The 17,549-nt window shown below is 37.5% G+C and overlaps 1 protein-coding gene across 3 annotated transcripts in view; it reads left to right on the forward strand.

Annotated features, from left to right (window-relative positions):
• Positions 1–17,549, forward strand: part of LAMA2 (laminin subunit alpha 2) — a 609,603-nt gene that overhangs the window by 133,167 nt on the left and 458,887 nt on the right. For all 3 annotated transcript variants that reach the window (XM_042987144.1, XM_042987146.1, XM_042987145.1), the window contains exon 3: positions 13,318–13,488. In XM_042987144.1, coding sequence (XP_042843078.1) covers positions 13,318–13,488 — 171 coding nt within the window. The remainder of the gene's footprint in view (positions 1–13,317; positions 13,489–17,549) is intronic.

Below are 17,549 nucleotides of genomic sequence, written 5' to 3' on the forward strand. Positions count from 1 at the left end.
CCACAAGCACAGCTTGCTTAGGCACCATTGGAATACAAATGGTTGCTTTTGGTTTATTTTGTCTCTGGTGAAAATGAAAATACTTAAATTTTCTTCTTAATCTGTTTGGAAGGAACAGAGTAAAGAATTAAAAAAAATTTTTTTTTATGTTTATTTGTTTCGGAGAGACCGAGAGACAGACTGCTAGTGGGAGAGGGGCAGAGAGAGAGGGAGACACAGAATCTGAAGCAGGCTCCAGGCTCCGAGCTGTCAGCACAGAACCCGATGTGGGGCTCGAACTCATCAACCGTGAGATCATGACCCGAGCTGAAGTCTGACATTTAACCGACTGAGCCACCCAGGCGCCCCAAGAATTTTTAAAATTAATTCCACAGGGAGACATGTACTATGTTTCCTTATGTAAAAAGAAGAAAGGAGACCAGACCAACTCAGAAGTCTCCAAAAATATCCTTTATTTTGGAAGCTGGAAAGGGCAGAACTTAGCAACAGTACAAGACAAATTTGAAAGGCCTATAAATGCAAGTTTGGACTAGAATACATGCTCTCCTTGTTTCTTTTTTTTTCTCCCTGAACAACTAGATTCAGCATTATTATTTTTTTTTCCAGCTTACAAGCATTGTTGTGTCTGGATGGCTATTAGTTCAAATTGGACTGATTTTCTAGTTCTATAAAACTCTTCATCTGCATCATGTATCAAAAGCATTGAGTTACTTCCTGCAGTGCACAGCTGGAAATCATTCTCTTCGGCAACATTTCGTTTCATCCCATTTTTGTTTTATACCAATGTGTTCCCCCACACCCACATAGCTCAGAATTTCAGCAGACAAGTATCTCCTTTTCTTCCTTGATGCATCTTAGAACATTTTAAATTGGCAGGTTCTCTTTTGTCTTTCAAATACTGAAGCACTTGCAAACAGCTCTGTTTGCCTGCCTGAATATTTTTTTTAAAATGCTCCACAGACCTGAAAGACTTAAATGGAAAGTTAGAGACGTTCAAACAGTTTCCTCTTACTCTTTGAGAAGTGATAGGTGCTTGGCATAAACAAGCAGGAGAAATACTAGGTACCAAGAGTAGGAGGAATAATTGGAGGTGGGGAGAGGGGAAAGAGACATCTGTGATGTATTGTAAACAATATGGGATGATTTTTTTTTTAATTATTAAGAAATTGACTATATTGAAGAGAAGTCATTGACTGGGTGACTTTTCCATAGCAAATATCTATGTACCATCTGTTATTATATTAGCGATGGTCTTTGGTAGGTTGACTGTAGATGTTAACAAGAACCATGATTTGAGAAATTAAAATATATGTATTGTGTGTACTGATATATGAACATATATATCAATATCTGAGTAGTAATAAAAATTGTATATGTTAGGCACAGGCAATGAAAAACAACTACTCCCACGATGTTCACTTAAACTGATGAAAACAAGAAATATATATTTAGAAATTATTTTTGCCAGATTACATTAGAAAGATTTTCTTTAAAGACATGAGTTAGGTTATCATCATTTTAAAGTGATGGTTTACCAAACTTCACACATTTCAAGGTAATCAAAAAGAACATAGTGAAGGGGAAAACAACCAAAAAACCTAGAAGGAAATTTTCACTGTGAAACAATTTTTGAAGTGGCCACTTCTTGGGGCACCTGGAGGGCTCAGTCGGTTAAGTGACTCTTGATTTTGGCTCAGGTCATGATCTCACGGTTCTCATGAGTTCGGCCCCATGATGGACTCTGCTGACAGTGCAGAGCCTGCTTGGGATTCTTTCTCTCCCTCTCTCTGCCCCTTCCCTGCTCTCTCTCTCTCTCTCTCTCTCACTCAAAATGAATAAACATTAAAAGAAAGTGGCCACTTCTGATTGTGATCATTGTATAAGCATTGGGTCTTTGTGTAAATAATTGTGATTGTCGTCACTACTACTGTTCCTTCACATTTTATCTTAAAGATGCTTAAATGAAGCAACTACATGTCTATTTATTTATTTTGTTATAATAAAATTACTCTCTTGATCTTTGTGTGTGTGTGTGCATGTGTGTGTGGGTGGGGAATGTATAAACATAATGTAAGTACAGAAATGTATTTAAAGTGTATCACATAACTTGCAGAATTGTTGGAAAGTTTTGAGCACAAGGCATGGCACATGGTGCTCATCAAGGCCATTTGCAGGTCTCACTGCTTGAATAGTCTAGTTAGAGTCTTTCTACAGACATTGCCCTTTACCCCTTCTTTTCCCCACCACCACTGATACTTTTATCTCTTTAGCGGTCATCTTTTTTTTCATTATTCCCTAGCCCTGTTCTTTAAGTGCTCAAGATTCACAACCCTAGGCTAACATCATGGGCACATGCCCAAACTGTTAAAGGAAGGGGAGAGGAAAGATCTTTCCTACTTCTACTTCCCTAGCAGGGGGTGAGGAACTATGTACCCTTTGTACTAAATACAGTGCCAATTACCTAAGAGTAGAAATGGAGGCTGGAGCCAAGAAATGATAAAGGTCCGGCATAGTTTCACATAGCTTGGATTCTTTGAATTATTTCACTGAGCTAGAATGCCCAAACAGGGTTCTACGTTTCTACTAAATCAAGGGTGTGATCAGTTTACTGGCTTTGGTTTGCCAGATTTCTCTCTAGAAAGAATACACAAGTGCATCTATTTCTTCTCATTCAATAAATTTAAATTTGAGTGTTATAACAGGCTAGCTAGTGTTAACTCTATATTCAATAATGTTATAGAGTAGAAATCCACTGTAAAGTGTATTGAAGTTTCAGTGTGATGAGGGTTATAACAAAACATCAACAAGTATTGTGTGGACACCAAGAAGGAAACAACAGGGACATCTGGGTGGATCAGTTGGTTAAGCATCTGGCTCTTGGTCTTGGCTCAGGTCATGATCTCGCCATTCGTGGGCTCGAGCCACTCATCAGGCTCTGCACTGACAGTGTAGACAGGGATTCTCTCTCTCTGCCCCTCCCCCACTTGTGTGTGTGCTCTCTCTCTCTCTCTCTCTCAAAAATAACTAAATAAACTTTAAAAAATAAAAAACAAGGAAACAGCATTTTATGTGGCAAAGTCAGAAAATACTTTCACAGAGCTGGGGATATGGGAGCTGGGTCAGGTCATGAAAGGTGAGTAGATGACCACGCACAGAAAAAGAAAAATATAGAATGGATAAGATAATTGATGAGGCAATGCCTGATGTAGAATTTTCAAAACACCTGGTATAGTTTTAAACAGTAAGATGTCAGTACATTTGATGTGTAAGATAAGTTTAGAGAGGTAGATAAGGGCCTGATTATAAATGTCCAGGGGACCAAGGAGTGACTATTCTCCTGTAGGCAACAGATAAGTCACAGAGGTTGTTAAAAAGAAGTGAAAAAAAAAATGATGTGATCAGACTTAATTTTTCGGAAGATCATTTTCATGACGCAGTGGCAGATGAACAGAAGTGGAGTCATGCAGAAAGACAAGTTACGGTGCGATTGCAGTAGAGGTAAGACAGGACAGGATATCCTTATATAAAAGTATAGACAGATAGATGAGGAGAGAGAGAAAGAGAAAGAGGATGTTAAGGTGGAGACAAAAAAAAATTGGAAGCAGAAATCTTAGAATGGTGAGAAGTCAGACGTATTTTTTCTCAAAGAACCATTTAACATTTTCTAGTTTCTGTGGAATAACGGGAAGGCTGGTTGATGTTCACCTGTTAGGTGCGAATGGTAGAGATCTGGGGGATAAAGATGACTGACTCAGTAATGTTTTTGTGGATGGTCTTCATGAGGTCAGTCAGTAATGGAGATGAGCATGTGTAAAGGGCGGATGATTTCAACTTTTAAAGAAGAATTTATGAGCCACGAGAGGAACTGTTTTGTAAGTAGCAGTTAAAAGCTAGTTAAAAGAAGCTACTTTTCCTTTCCCAGTGGTTCTAGGGATCCACTGGGGAGATCTACAGAGTGTCACTGTCAGAGGAAAGCAAGGATTCAGTTACAATAAGAAGGCTGAAGAAGTGCTTTCTTAAAATGGAGAAATTTGGAAACAAATTTCAAGACTTACAAAATTATGATGGAAATTGGCCTGTGAGTGTGCGTATGGAAGGGAAAAGGAGAACTGGGTGGTGGAAAACTGAGGAATGGTGTAGCAGGTGGAAAGAATTTTCATATAGAGCTGGGAGGGGAGTAAGACCAGTGAGTCTTCAATAATAAAATTAATTCTAACCCATTTGGGATCACAGTAACTGGGTTTGAAAACTAACAGTGCCACTTAGGTTTGGGGAATTATGTTCTCCACTCTCAAAGTTCAGATTCTTACTAGGCTTCTTTGAACTGAATTCTTTTTGCTACCAGAAGACAACCGTCTAGTTCGCCACCTAGAGAAACATCACCTAAAGCCTAAGAAACCAGTCTGAACCGTACCACACCGCAGATCACTTATGAGGACATTGAATGCATTTCTCGATGACTCACTTGTACTTCTTCAAAAGACAGCACTTATGTATTAAATATGATTCTAAGTCAAAGTTCTTTATTTTTATGAAATCAAAGCTGGAAGGATTGGAAAGCTGTACGAGGAAAATAGAGTTACCTGCTGATTACTGGCCTGCTGGGGTCTTGGGGAGACTTTCATCTGTTTTGCTGATCTAGCACCTGCTTTTGCTTGTTTCCACTGATTCTGACAGAGATTGAAAAGACAGTTTTCCTCTGTAGTATCTAACAAACTGTTCCCCATTTGATTTAAGAAATGTCAATTTAAAGTTCTATTGTTACTTGCATTGACAATTTATAAAAACCAAGAAATGCAAGAAATAATATATATACATATGTATATGCATGTATGCACATGTACATCTACATATATGTGTATGTGGTTATATACACAGACATATACTTACACATATATATACATGTATAATATTTCTATAGATTCTTTGACAAATTTTATTAAAATTTCCCCGCATACAGAAACATTGAAAGAATCATCCAGTAAACACTCATATACTCAGCATCTCTTGGAAACTTCATGCTTAAACTCTTCAATATGAATATTACTAACTAGAGTTCAATATTGGTTTACTTCCTTTTTAAGGTAAAATTTACCTACAGTGAAATGCACACGTCCTCCCTGGGTGTAGCATGTGCTCATTGAGTGCGACAGTTAATAAATTTTAAGAGATGTGCACACTTGTATAATATAAACTCCCATCAGGAATATTATCATTACCCCAGAAATTTCTGGTCAGTCTACCCCTCAAAGCAATCTTTTTTTTTTTTTTTCTATTTTCCCCAATAGATTAGATTTGTCTGTTCTAAAAAGTCAAATAATAGAACATGCACTCTTTTTTGTAAAGCTTCTTTAATTTGACATATTGCTTTTGGGAGTCATCTTGTTCCATACTGAATACATTTCCATTTTGTGAATAAACCACCGTTTCTGTATCAGTTCTCCCACTGATTAAAAACTTGAGCTATTTCCAGGTTGGGTTATTATAATAAGAGCTTCCATGTGCATTTTTGTATAGGTCTTTTCATAGACACATACTGCCATTTCTCTTGGGATTTTACCTATGGGTGGAATGTAGGGTCATGAAGTAGATCTAGGTTTAAATTTATTTAAAAAAAAATGCTTGACTTTTTTCTAATGCCGTTGTACTAATTTACACTCCCAACAGCAGTGGAGTAGAATTCTAGTCCAGTTGCTCCACAAACCTTCAAACATTTGGTGCTGTCAATATTTTTAATAATCTACCACTTACTGTAAAGCATAAGAACCTTGGAGATATGTAGGTCTATTTACCATGATCTCTCCACCCACCATTTCTTTGTTATAATTGTCATATGTGTTACATTAACATACACTGTAACCCTCCCTGCCCAACCCCCCCCCCGAAATATTATATTTTTTTTCTTTAAACATTAAAACGTATTTAAAGAACTTAGGAGGGGCACCTGTGTGGCTCAGTTGGTTAAGAATCTGACTGTTGATTTTGACTCAGATCATGATCTCACTGTTTATGGGGTCAAGCCCCACATTAGGCTCTGCACTGAGTTCAGAACTTGCTTGGGATTCTCTGGCTCTCCCCTGCTCACTCCCTATCTCTCTTTCAAAATAAATGAATAAATGTGAAAAAAAAAAAGAACTTAGGAAAAAGTCTATCAGTTTTTTTTTTCAAGTTTACTTACACTTTTTGTCTCTCATCTCCAATTTTCTATTAATCCCATGCTGTTATTTTTTTTATATTCTAGATACTGCATTTTTCAGTTCTATAATTTATATTTGATATTTTTTGTAGTTTCTATTCATCTACTGAAACTTCTTATTTGTCTTTTCATTGTAAGCATTTTTTGTGTGTGTCCTTGATTATGGGTATAAAAGCTGCTTAAAAATATTTGTATGCTAACTTCAGTATCTGGGTGATACCAGTGTTGATCTATGCACTGCTGTAAGCATGGGTAGCATTTTATTGTTTCTTCGTATGTTTAATAATTTTTTTAAAAAAGTGCATCCTGGATATTGTGAATGATACACATATAGAAACTCAGGATTCTGTTATGTTTTCCTGAAGAATAGTCCTCCATTTTTTATTTCTGTGTTATATCAGTTGGTTAACGTATGTGGATTCAAACAGCAAACTGTAGTCTTTCCTGTGGAATGCAGCTACTGCAGATTTCTGTGTTGTTCTTTTAGCCCCAGTTTGTATGCTTGGCATCTGCCTGGGTCATATTCAGGTCTGGCATCAGTGAGAGATTTGGGAAGAGTTTATACACATACTTTGAGGCTCCTTTTACAGGTTTTCCCAATATTTTTCCTTCACTTCGTAGCAGCTGTGGCTGTTCATAATTCTGGCCTCTGTTTTTTCAAGATAGTTTAGAAAAAGACAAACAGACAAGAGACACTGTGGAATTCTACTTGAGTTTTAGCCACTGTGCTCTGTGCACTCTGAAACGCATCCCGTATCTTCCCCTTTCCAAGCACACACATCCCTCCCAGCTTACCTGTTTGGGGTTGTTCTCCATTGCTTTTAGGTATTTGGGATTTTTTAAAAAATATATTTTGTTTAGAATTCATACCTGTTATCTGTGAGAAGGTTGGTTCACTGGGAGCTACCCCACAATTATTAAGAGTAGAACTTGTATATGCAGGTTTTAAAAATGCTTCTGCTCTTTGAAACCAGAATGTGGAATTTTGAGGTTGCAAATCATCACAATAATGCAAACATCTACAAACATACCATAGTATTTGGATGAGCAAAGATAGTATAAAAACATCCAAATGAAAATTTGGTGAATTTTGTAAATATTAGTCATATTTTGAAAAATTGCTGTTTTTCAACTATAGACTATCCTTTTCTAGACTATTTATTAAATGTATAAATTATGTTATACCATACACAAAAATAAACTCAAAAATGGATGAAAGACCTAAATATAGGACAAGAAGCCATCAAAATCCTCGAGGAGAAAGCAGGCAATAAGCTCTTTGATATTGGCCACAGAAACTTCTTACTCAACATGTCTCTGGAGGCAAGGGAAACAAAAGCAAAATGAAATATTGGAACGTCTTCAAAATAAAAAGCTCTGCATGGCAAAGGAAACAATCAGCAAAACTAAAAGGCAACCAACAGAATGGGAGAAGATATTTGCAAATGACATATCAGATAAATAGTTAATTTCCAAAATCTGTAAAGAACTTATCAAAGTCAACACCCAAAAAACAAATAATCCAGTGAAGAAATGTGCAAAAGACATGAATAGATACTTCTCCAAAGAAGACATCCAGATGGCCAACCGACACATGAAAAAGTGTTTAACATTTCTCATCATCAGGGAAATACAAATCAAAACTATAATGAGATACCATCTCATGCCTGTCAGAATGGCTAACATGAACAACTCAGGCAACAAAAAATGTTGGGGAGGATGCGGAGAAAGAGGATCTCTTTTGCATTGCTGGTGGGAATGCAAACTGGTGCAGCCACTCTGGAGAACAGTATGGAGGTTCCTCAAAAAACTAAAAATAGAACTACCCTATGACCCAGCAATTGCACCACTAGGTTTTTATCCAAGGGATATATGCTGTTTTGAAGGGTCACACGCACCCCCATGTTTATAGCAGCACTATCAACAATAGCCAAAGTATGGAAAGAGCCCAAATGTCCATCGATGGATGAATGGATAAAGAAGATGTGGTATATATATACAACGGAATATTACTCGGCAGTCAAAAAGAATGAAATGTTGCCATTTGCAACTATGTGGATGGAACTAGAGGGTGTTATGCTAAGCAAAATTAGTCAGTCAGAGAAAGAAAAAAATCATATGACTTCACTCCTATGAGGACTTTAAGAGACAAAACAGATGAACATAAGGGAAGGGAAACAAAAATAATATAAAAACAGGGAGGGGGACAAAACACAAGAGACTCATAAATATGGAGAACAAACTGAGAGTTACTGGAGGGGTTGTGGGGGGGGTGGGCTAAATGGGTAAGGGGCACTAAGGAATCTATTTCTGAAATCATTGTTGCACTGTATGTTAACTAACTTGGATGTAAATTAAAAAATAAATTTTAAAAAATGTATACATTATGTAACAGAATATATTGTTGTTTTCTCTATACTAATCATATTCTAATCTCCAAAGAAAATATATAGGTAGAAAAAATTTTATCTGTTTTTTTGTTCAGATTTTGTTATCCCACAAATCCAGCTAAATTTATTTAGTCTGCATACTATTCAGAAAAAAAAGTCAATCATAATTGTATGGGCAATGATGACTGGCTTTTATGTCATTAACATTACATGACCTCAAATTGAATTAAAAGGCTGTAAGTCAATACTCTATAAGGGTTCACCAGCTATTTGTAGTTTATTTATATTCACAATGTTTACATAGTCTTAACCAAGCAACCCGTATTGAAAGTGGAAATAAATATTACCCTGCTGCTTTTGAATGGGAATAAATAGGTACAGTTTAATAGATTTAACATATAATGGTAGTGGGCTGCAATCTCTAATACAACCTGCTGAAGATTCAATAAAAGCTCAGATATTGACTGACTCTTCAAACTGGTTGTTAGCAACTAATTGGAGACCTTCCCTGACCAATATAGTTTACTGATTTTTGTAAAAAATAAACAGTAAAATAGCTGATAAAATTTTAAAAGGCAACTGTTTCCTAACCACAAAGCAAGGCAATTAAATTAAAAAGGTTAATTTTGAGCACCTGATCAGTAAGTGTAACAGAAACAAATCAATGGAAAGAACTGAAAGATAATACATGTAAATTTTATTAATTTCTCTGTTTATGGGTAGAAAACTCTATGAAACAACAAAAGACTGGCAACTGGATAAGTCATATCCATTACAGTGGATGTAAATGGATAAGCATTGCTGAGGACCAAGTTTTGGCTCTTTTTTATGCCCTGATAGGCATCCAGCTTGGGCTCAGGTTATGATCTCATGGTTCGTGAGTTCAAGCCCCGCATAGGGCTCTGTGCTGACAGCTCAGAGCCTGGAGCCTACTTCAGATTCTGTGTCTACTCTCTCTCTCTCTCTTCCCCTCCCCTGCTCACACTCTGTCTCTCTTTCTCAAAAAATAAATAAACATTAAAAAAATTAGAATATGTTTTCTTGGTTAAAGAGCTGAGTTCAAATCATAGTTATCAATCTTACTAATTCATAATTTTGTACATATTGCTTTTCTTCTCTGAGCTGCACTTTCTTCATTTGTAAAATGAGACTGATAAATTCTATACAATGGGGTGATGGGGGGATTAAGTCCTATTAATGAATATGAAATAGCTTCTGAATCAGTGTTACTTTTCTACTTATACTTCTTTTATAGCCATGTCATGTCGTTCACATTTTATCCACTTAATTCTGTAGGGAAATTGTGGTGTAATTCAATTCTATGTTTTGGACCACACAATATACAGTAAAGTAGTTTTCACCAGCCGTCTTTCCTTTATGGACCCCTCCCATGATTACTCAGACCTGAGAAAGTGGAGGTTGAGCCTACTCAAATCAGGTTCCACACAGGGCTGCTCCAAAGCCGGGCATAGGGAGTCTTACCCATACCTACAAAACAGACTCAAGGCCAGGGTCAGAATCAGAACTAGTCAAAGTTGAAGGAGGAGACAAAGATCACAGAGAAAAACCGACAGTGTCCTGGGGCAGTTTTAGACATGTTGGCCACTGCCTGAGATGCCTTTTGTGTAAGTGAGCTGGCTTTGTTTGGAAGGATAAGAACAGGCTTAACTACCTAAACTCCTACTACAGGCCAGCAAGATAAGAAGTAGAGTTTTGCCCTCCTGAAAACAGCATATCTCTTCCTTCTAATTACCAACTTTGTTCTATGCTACACACTAAAATTATAAAGACTTGGGGGAAAAAATCCCACTAAAATCACTAACAGTGACAAGTAAGCAGCAGTTTGTGTTGATGTCTATGTGAACCATTAAGTGTCCTCTGTGTGTAATCTATGTATCTATATCTATATCCATATCTATATCTATATATCTGTATCTGTATCTGTATCCATGTCTGTATAATCACATAATCTAATGGGTTAGAATAATTCTAAAGTCAACTACTTGGTTAGTCACTCAACATTCGCTTAAGTTTTCCAGAAAAAGTCCATACTCATATGCTATTCCCTCTGCCTGGTGAGTTTGTTTTTTCCTTTTCTCTACCAGATAAACTTCTATTTCTCCTTTGAGATTTAGCTCAAGATCACTTCCACAATAAGCCTATCTCAATGGTATTTTATTCTCAAATCTTTTATGGTACCTGGCATAGTATGTGCTCAATGCATTACAGTTAAATGCAAAATGGGGATGAATGGCAGAAGAGAAAGATGGGCAGACAGATCATATTTATTTAATCATATATCATTTACAAATATAGAGAATAAAGTGTCTAAGGTGGAGAGATAATGTTTTGGGGATGATCAAATTATTTTAAAATTTATAATGTGGTTAACTTCACAAAACTGAGGTAGTTTCCAATAAGCCTGTATACAAGAAAGACTAAAAAAAAGGTAATAACCGTTGTACTTACAGCAATTTACCATTTAGAAAACACTCTATATTTCCTCATGAAATAAGTAACAATAGCTTTATGAATGGCTAATATTTTTCTGATCAACGATCATCTGTGCACGTCTTAACGATAGAATGTCTCATTGAGTGAGGGTCAGAGCAAATAGATGAAGGAAATGAGGGGTTTGGGGAAATAAACTTATCAGGAAGAATGAATGAGATAGTGGCTGCAATTGAGTAAAAAAGTAAGTTTTGACCTTCTGGCAAACAAGGAAAAATTGGAAACCTCAAGTAACTATTCGCTGGAGAAAAGCACAAGGCAGGAGGGCCAGCAGGCTCGGGCCTGGCTAGATTAGAGCATCAGAACTGAGGGATTTTAGAGGCTGGTGAATTATGGAGAGGGAGGGAAGAGAGAGAGAAATAGTCTGAAGGCAACTTTTTGGGAGACCCTGAGAGTGACTGAGATGATAATTGTGGTGGTGGTCTTAGGAATTTGCTTACTTCTTCGAAATTGTTGAGAATGATTACAAAAGAGATTAAAATCATTTAAAAATCTTTCTCATTCACTGCACTGTGACTTCCTTCAGTGCAATTCTAAGGTCAACCAGGACCACAAATTAGCACTAGATTCAGCTAGGGTATCATTTGACGTTTTAGAGAACAAGCACTAGAGTGATTAAAAGGATAGATTCTGGAGCCAGATTCCGTGGTCTCAAATCATGGCTCTGCTATTTGCTATGTGTAATCCTAGGCAAGTGACTGAACGTCGTAATAAAATAAGGGCAATAGTAGCATGCTGTTCATGTAGGTGCCTTTTGAAGCAAATTAGCCCAAGAAGCCAGAACAATGCCTGGAACATTATAAACATTCAGTAAGGCTGGTGATGAGGATGAGGGTGAAGATGAAGATGATGCGAAGGACATTTATGTGGCCAATCTTTGGAGTTCCTTCATTTTATAAATATATTGAGTGCTTACTCTGTACCTAGCATGTGCTAAGTTTGCAAGATAAGGAAGAAAACACCTATGAACTCAAAACTCTGGGGATCTCAGTAAAACGTTGGGACATAAGATTTAGTTAATAAGGTCTTTCTAGCAGAGGTCGAATTAATGTAGACCTACTTGGCGTGTGTATAGAGCAGAGACCACCTAGATGGTTAGCACGTTCCGTATATAAATCGAGTCAAATCATCTGGAATCGCAGATGTATTTTCTCCCAGACAAGTTTTTCACATAAAGAGTGGCTTCTGATAAATGGCTTTGCCATATTGTCAGGAAATGAGGTCCATAAAATGCAAATACTGGACACGTGTGAGGCAAAATTGACATTAAGTTTTAGAAAGAAAAACCTGAGTTCATATGGAATGAAAGGCCTTCCCAACTATATGCTGTCATGGGTCTCTGTGATTTTACCTGAGTGAGCTTAAACTTCTATTGTATCTAAGAAATAGTTGCTGGTATATGATCGTGGACCACTATAACTACTTGTTTCTGATAACTCATTGCTATATAATATGGCTTTGTAGCACAGAAGGCAGTAAAGAATGGTTTTCCAAAATCTTTCATCATTTGCTATTGTCTCCAGTCTGAATAAAAGGAATTATAACAACCACTTAATGCTACATAATAATTGGAGAATAAAAATGGCCACAGAAATCATAAACGCTTAGTTACACAAAATCTTTATATACGATTATAGTTTACTACTAAATACAAAATAGCTGAAGTGGAAGATGGAAGATTCAATAAGATCTTTTGCCAATGACATGAAGAGAAGATATTTTATAAGTTTATTTTTATTACTTTGAGGGGGGCGGTGGGAGAGGGGCAGAGAGAGGGAGACAAAAATCCCAAGCAAGTTTTGTGCTGTCAGCACAGAGCCAGATGTGGGGCTCGAACCCATGCACTGTGAGTTCACGACCTGAGCCTAAATGAAGAGTTGGTCACTTAAGTGACTGAACCACCCAGGCACCCCCGAAGGTCTTTGTTTTTTAAGTGTGTTAGAGACAGGGCTTTCTTCCTAATTAAATGTTACAGGTTAAACATTAAGAAGATAGCTTTAGATTTTATATTTAAGACTGAAGAAGAAATGTTCATTTGAGAACACGTGCTATTTATGTAGAGTAGTTTATTAAACCAGATATTCAATTATCACTGATTATTTAATTTTCAAGGAATTTAATGCTCTGAAAAATATCCTATCTTAATTTCATCTTAAAATGCAGCAAAATCATACCATGTTGCTTCTGGCCCACACATCTTCATTTGTCCTTCTTTTTCAGGTTTATTCCCTGCTGTCCTGAATCTTGCTTCCAATGCTCTCATCACCACAAATGCAACATGTGGAGAAAAAGGACCTGAAATGTATTGCAAATTGGTAGAGCATGTCCCTGGACAGCCTGTGAGGAACCCCCAATGTCGAATCTGCAATCAAAACAGCAGCAATCCATATCGTATGTATTTTAATACATGTTTGCATGGCACTGGTTAAGATCTGTAGTTGAGAGACTTTTTTAAAAAAATTTTTAACATTTATTCATTTTTGAGAGAGAGAGAGAGAGAGAGAGAGAGAGAGAGAGAGAAACAGAGCATGAGTAGGGGAGGGGGAGAGAGAGAGGGAGACATAGAATCTGAAGCAGGCTCCAGACTCTGAGCTGTCAGCACAGAGCCCGACATGCGGCTCGAACTCACAAACTGTGAAATCATGACCTGAGCTGAAGTCAGTCGCTTAACTGACTGAGCCATCCAGGCACCCCATGTAGTTGAGAGACTTTGAGGTGAAGTTGCATTCAAGTCAAAGGGTTTGTGGTCCCCAAATTCCTAGACCTTTTCTTCCGTTGGGTGCTTCTTTATACCTCTTCTGTACCATCTGACGAACATTCCTGGAGTTCTCTATGTGTACCAGGTATAGTGCTTGAGAAGAGTTTTCTAGCTGAACACCTGTGGCAGTCATTAGGTTCACTACCTCCAGAATCACATCTGAGGATGTGGTTATTAGTGCAGGCTTTAGTCATTTGTTGGTCACTTACGTGCCAGGTACTCCGGTGAAGATCAACAGGAATAAGGTATGGTCCCTCACTGCAACCAGTGAAAAAATAGGCAAAAGGAACAAAGTAAAGAATGAGCATAGGGGTCTGAGGGAGAGAGAGGAGGGTTACAAATTAGTCTTGGTGCAAGTGAAGGCTTGCCAGAAGTGCCATCTAAGCTGAGACTCAAGGACAAGTATTAAATACGCAGGTAAAGAAGAGAGAGTGAGAAGAGACGAGGAAATGCCAGAAAGATCAGAATGAGATAGAAAACCTTACTTGCTCAGGGAACTACAAGTAGTTGGAATGGCTAGAACTAAAAGCATCAAAAAGCAGAATGTAGACATGGGTCTTGTGCAGAGGCTGGAAGTGGATTATGAAGGTTCTTAAACACCTCAAGAGGGGAGTTTTAAGGAGAGGTGTCATACAAAGCCCTCTTGCTGGCTTCTATGAACCACACTGACGTCTCAGATTCATCTATGTGTTTATTCGGCAAGCATATGAACCCCTGCTGCTAGCAATGCATTGTACTGAAGTATAATGGTAACTCATACATAGTTCTTGACTTAAGCGACTTAGGGGGGGAATAGGGGAAGCAGAAAAGTAAATTGAGTGTTAAGGGAACATGAGAGAGGCTATTTATTTCTGGGAGAAAGTGACTCATGTACTGCAGAAAGAAAAGTAAGATGAAAAGTATTATAAAAGAAAAAGCATACACAAGACTTGGAGTTACGGAACAGCATGATACATTCAGATAATGATAAGTAATGTGGTTTAATGGGTAAAGAATTTATATGGAGAAGGGGAGAATGGTGTGAGAGGATTCTAGAAATGGAGGTTGATTTAGAGATACACGTTGGGAAATTATCAAATCTGTTGGGGAGGTTAATAATGTGAATACTTAATGTCAAAGAGGTGAGTTCTAATGGGGATAAAACTTCACAATTATAGCATTTTAAAATTTGCTTAGTTTCCTTCTCTTTTTAAGCTAAAAACCTATAAAATGAAAGAAGTTTTCTCTCACAATTTGCATTTTTTTACCTCAAAATAAAGTTGGAAGGCCTTGTGTGTTCTTTATTGGAACTAGTTAAAGGGTAGAATGCATGGTCCCCTCTCTATTATATAATTTAGAGATGCTGAAAACATTATGTTTGGAGAATTGGAACTTTTGTGATTAAAACCGGTGATCTTGTGTATCACAGAATGTTTAAAAAATCTTAAGATGGCAACTACCAGAATCTTCCATGTTTTTAATGAGTCTGATTATCTGTGATTCAGATTATTATGATATAGGTATGAGTGGGGAGTAATGGAACACATCTCACCTGTTGGCTTATTTTTTAGAACAATAAGGGCAGAGGACCTGGGTCAAAGCCCTGGGTCAGAAGCTAAGGGAGGTAGATTTAGTGGAATCCAGGAAGGCAATAAAGAGAAACAGAATCCAAGGAAGGAAGGCAGAAGATTCAGGTACCATGCTTGTGAGGAAGGAAAGAATTTTCAGGAAGAATGAATAATCAACAATGTTAGCTACTTCAAGATATTGAGTGAGAAAAGTATAAAATAGATTTTCCTTGATTTTGACAATATGGACATCCATTGGTAAACTTGTCAAAGCAGTCAGTGGATGGATGAGGCAAAAGCCATATTCAAGAGTTAGTGAGTGGTAAAAAGGAAAGAAAGAAGTATAGGGGTGTTGTCTCAAATATCGTTGGTGTGAAAGAGAATGGATGTGGTGTTTTGAAGGTTTTCAGAGATGGGGCATTTGAGCGAGTTTCAGTCGAAAGGAGAGGCCAGGAAACTTGAAGATAAAGTGACAATGGGGGTGGTAGTTCTTTAGAGGTAAAAACAGATGAGTCACTGAGCACAGGTAAGAAGGCATCCTTTTAACTCATCAAATCAGAAAGAGGGAGGATGAGTAGAGGTAGATAGAAGGGAGTATTTGGGAGGAAATTCTTACTTAATGCTCTTAATTTTCTTATTAATATGTGTGTCTGGGTGTTCTGTTAAGGAAAGAAGTAAAATTTTGATTAGCCCCTTTGGGTAATAGGAGGAGAATTGCTGAGCCATAGTGAGAATAAAGTGAGAATTCTATATGGGGTGGAATGGAAGAATCAAATGTTTGTGCTGATCCTCATGGAGTTTTACAGAGAAAGTAGAATGGAAGAATAAGGTGGCAAGAAAATTGAAGTCAAGTCTGGAAGATAAATGAATTGATGGACTATGAGCTTTAGGTTCGTTAGGGAAGAAAATGAAGCCTGATGGGGAGAAACTGCCATTGGTTTAGACTGGTAGCCTTGATGATTTGATAAAGAATGTGAGAAAGGCTAGAGGCATGGAAATGGTGGGGAGGGGGTGGAGAGGATGCACTGGGCAGAAAGGGGGAGTTAGGTAACGTATGTAAAGTTGTGTGTGTGTGTGTATACATGCATATATGTGTTTATATATGTATGTATATAAATATCAATACATACATGTGTAGTTCCTGACTACAAGTACAAGGTTAGGATAAATAAGGCTTGAACATAGAAAGCAATTAAGCAAATATTCCAAACAGTCAACTCAGGGCTTATTATCTGGTACATATTATAAATGATGTAGAGTGGCGCCTGCGTGGCTCAGTCCATTAAGCATCTGACTCTTGATTTCAGCTCAGGTCATGATCTCACAGTTGGTGAGACTGAACCCTGCATCCAGCTCTGAGCTGACAGTGCAGAGCCTGCTTGGGATTCTTTCTCTCTCTCTCTCTCTCTCTCTCTCTCTCTCCCTCTCCCTCTCCCTCTCCCTCTCCCTCTCCCTCTCCCTCTCCCCCTTTCTTGCTCCCCCCACCCCATGCTCTCTTTTTCTCCCTCAATAAATAAATAAACTTAAAAAATAAAAAGTGATGCAGGAGCGCCTGGGTAGCTCAGTCGGTTGAATGTCCGGCTTCGGCTCAGGTCATGATCTCACAGTTCATGGGTTTGAGCCCCACGTTGGGGTCTGTGCTGACAGCTCAGAGCCTGGGGCCTGAATCAGATTCTGTGTCTTCCTTCTCTCTGCTCCTCCCCTGCTCATGCTCTGTTCTGTCTCTCTCTCTGTCTCTGTCTCTCTCAGAAATAAATGAACGTTAAAAAAAATTTTTTTTAATAAAAAATAAATAAAAAGTGACGTAGAATTTCTGAGAAGGAAAACATTAGTGGGAACTGAAGTATCGAGAGGTAGTTCCAAGAGGCGGTCAGATTCAGCTGAGAATTAAAAAGCTGAATTGCCTGAGATTAGAAGGAAAGGTATTCCAGGAAAGGAGAAAAACAAAGAACTGTGTACAGTCACAGAGGAAGGAAGGAAGGAAGATGGAAAGCTTGGGGTGGAAAATAATTGAGGGGAGACTCTTTTCTAAAATTAAATATATATATATATAATTTTATTATGTAAAATAGTATAAATATTTATGTATTATAAATAATAAACTTATTATTAAATAATTTATTTATTATAAATAATAAATATATAGT

Source organism: Panthera tigris, chromosome B2, assembly GCF_018350195.1.
Source record: "Panthera tigris isolate Pti1 chromosome B2, P.tigris_Pti1_mat1.1, whole genome shotgun sequence".
Taxonomy (NCBI): domain Eukaryota; kingdom Metazoa; phylum Chordata; class Mammalia; order Carnivora; family Felidae; genus Panthera; species Panthera tigris.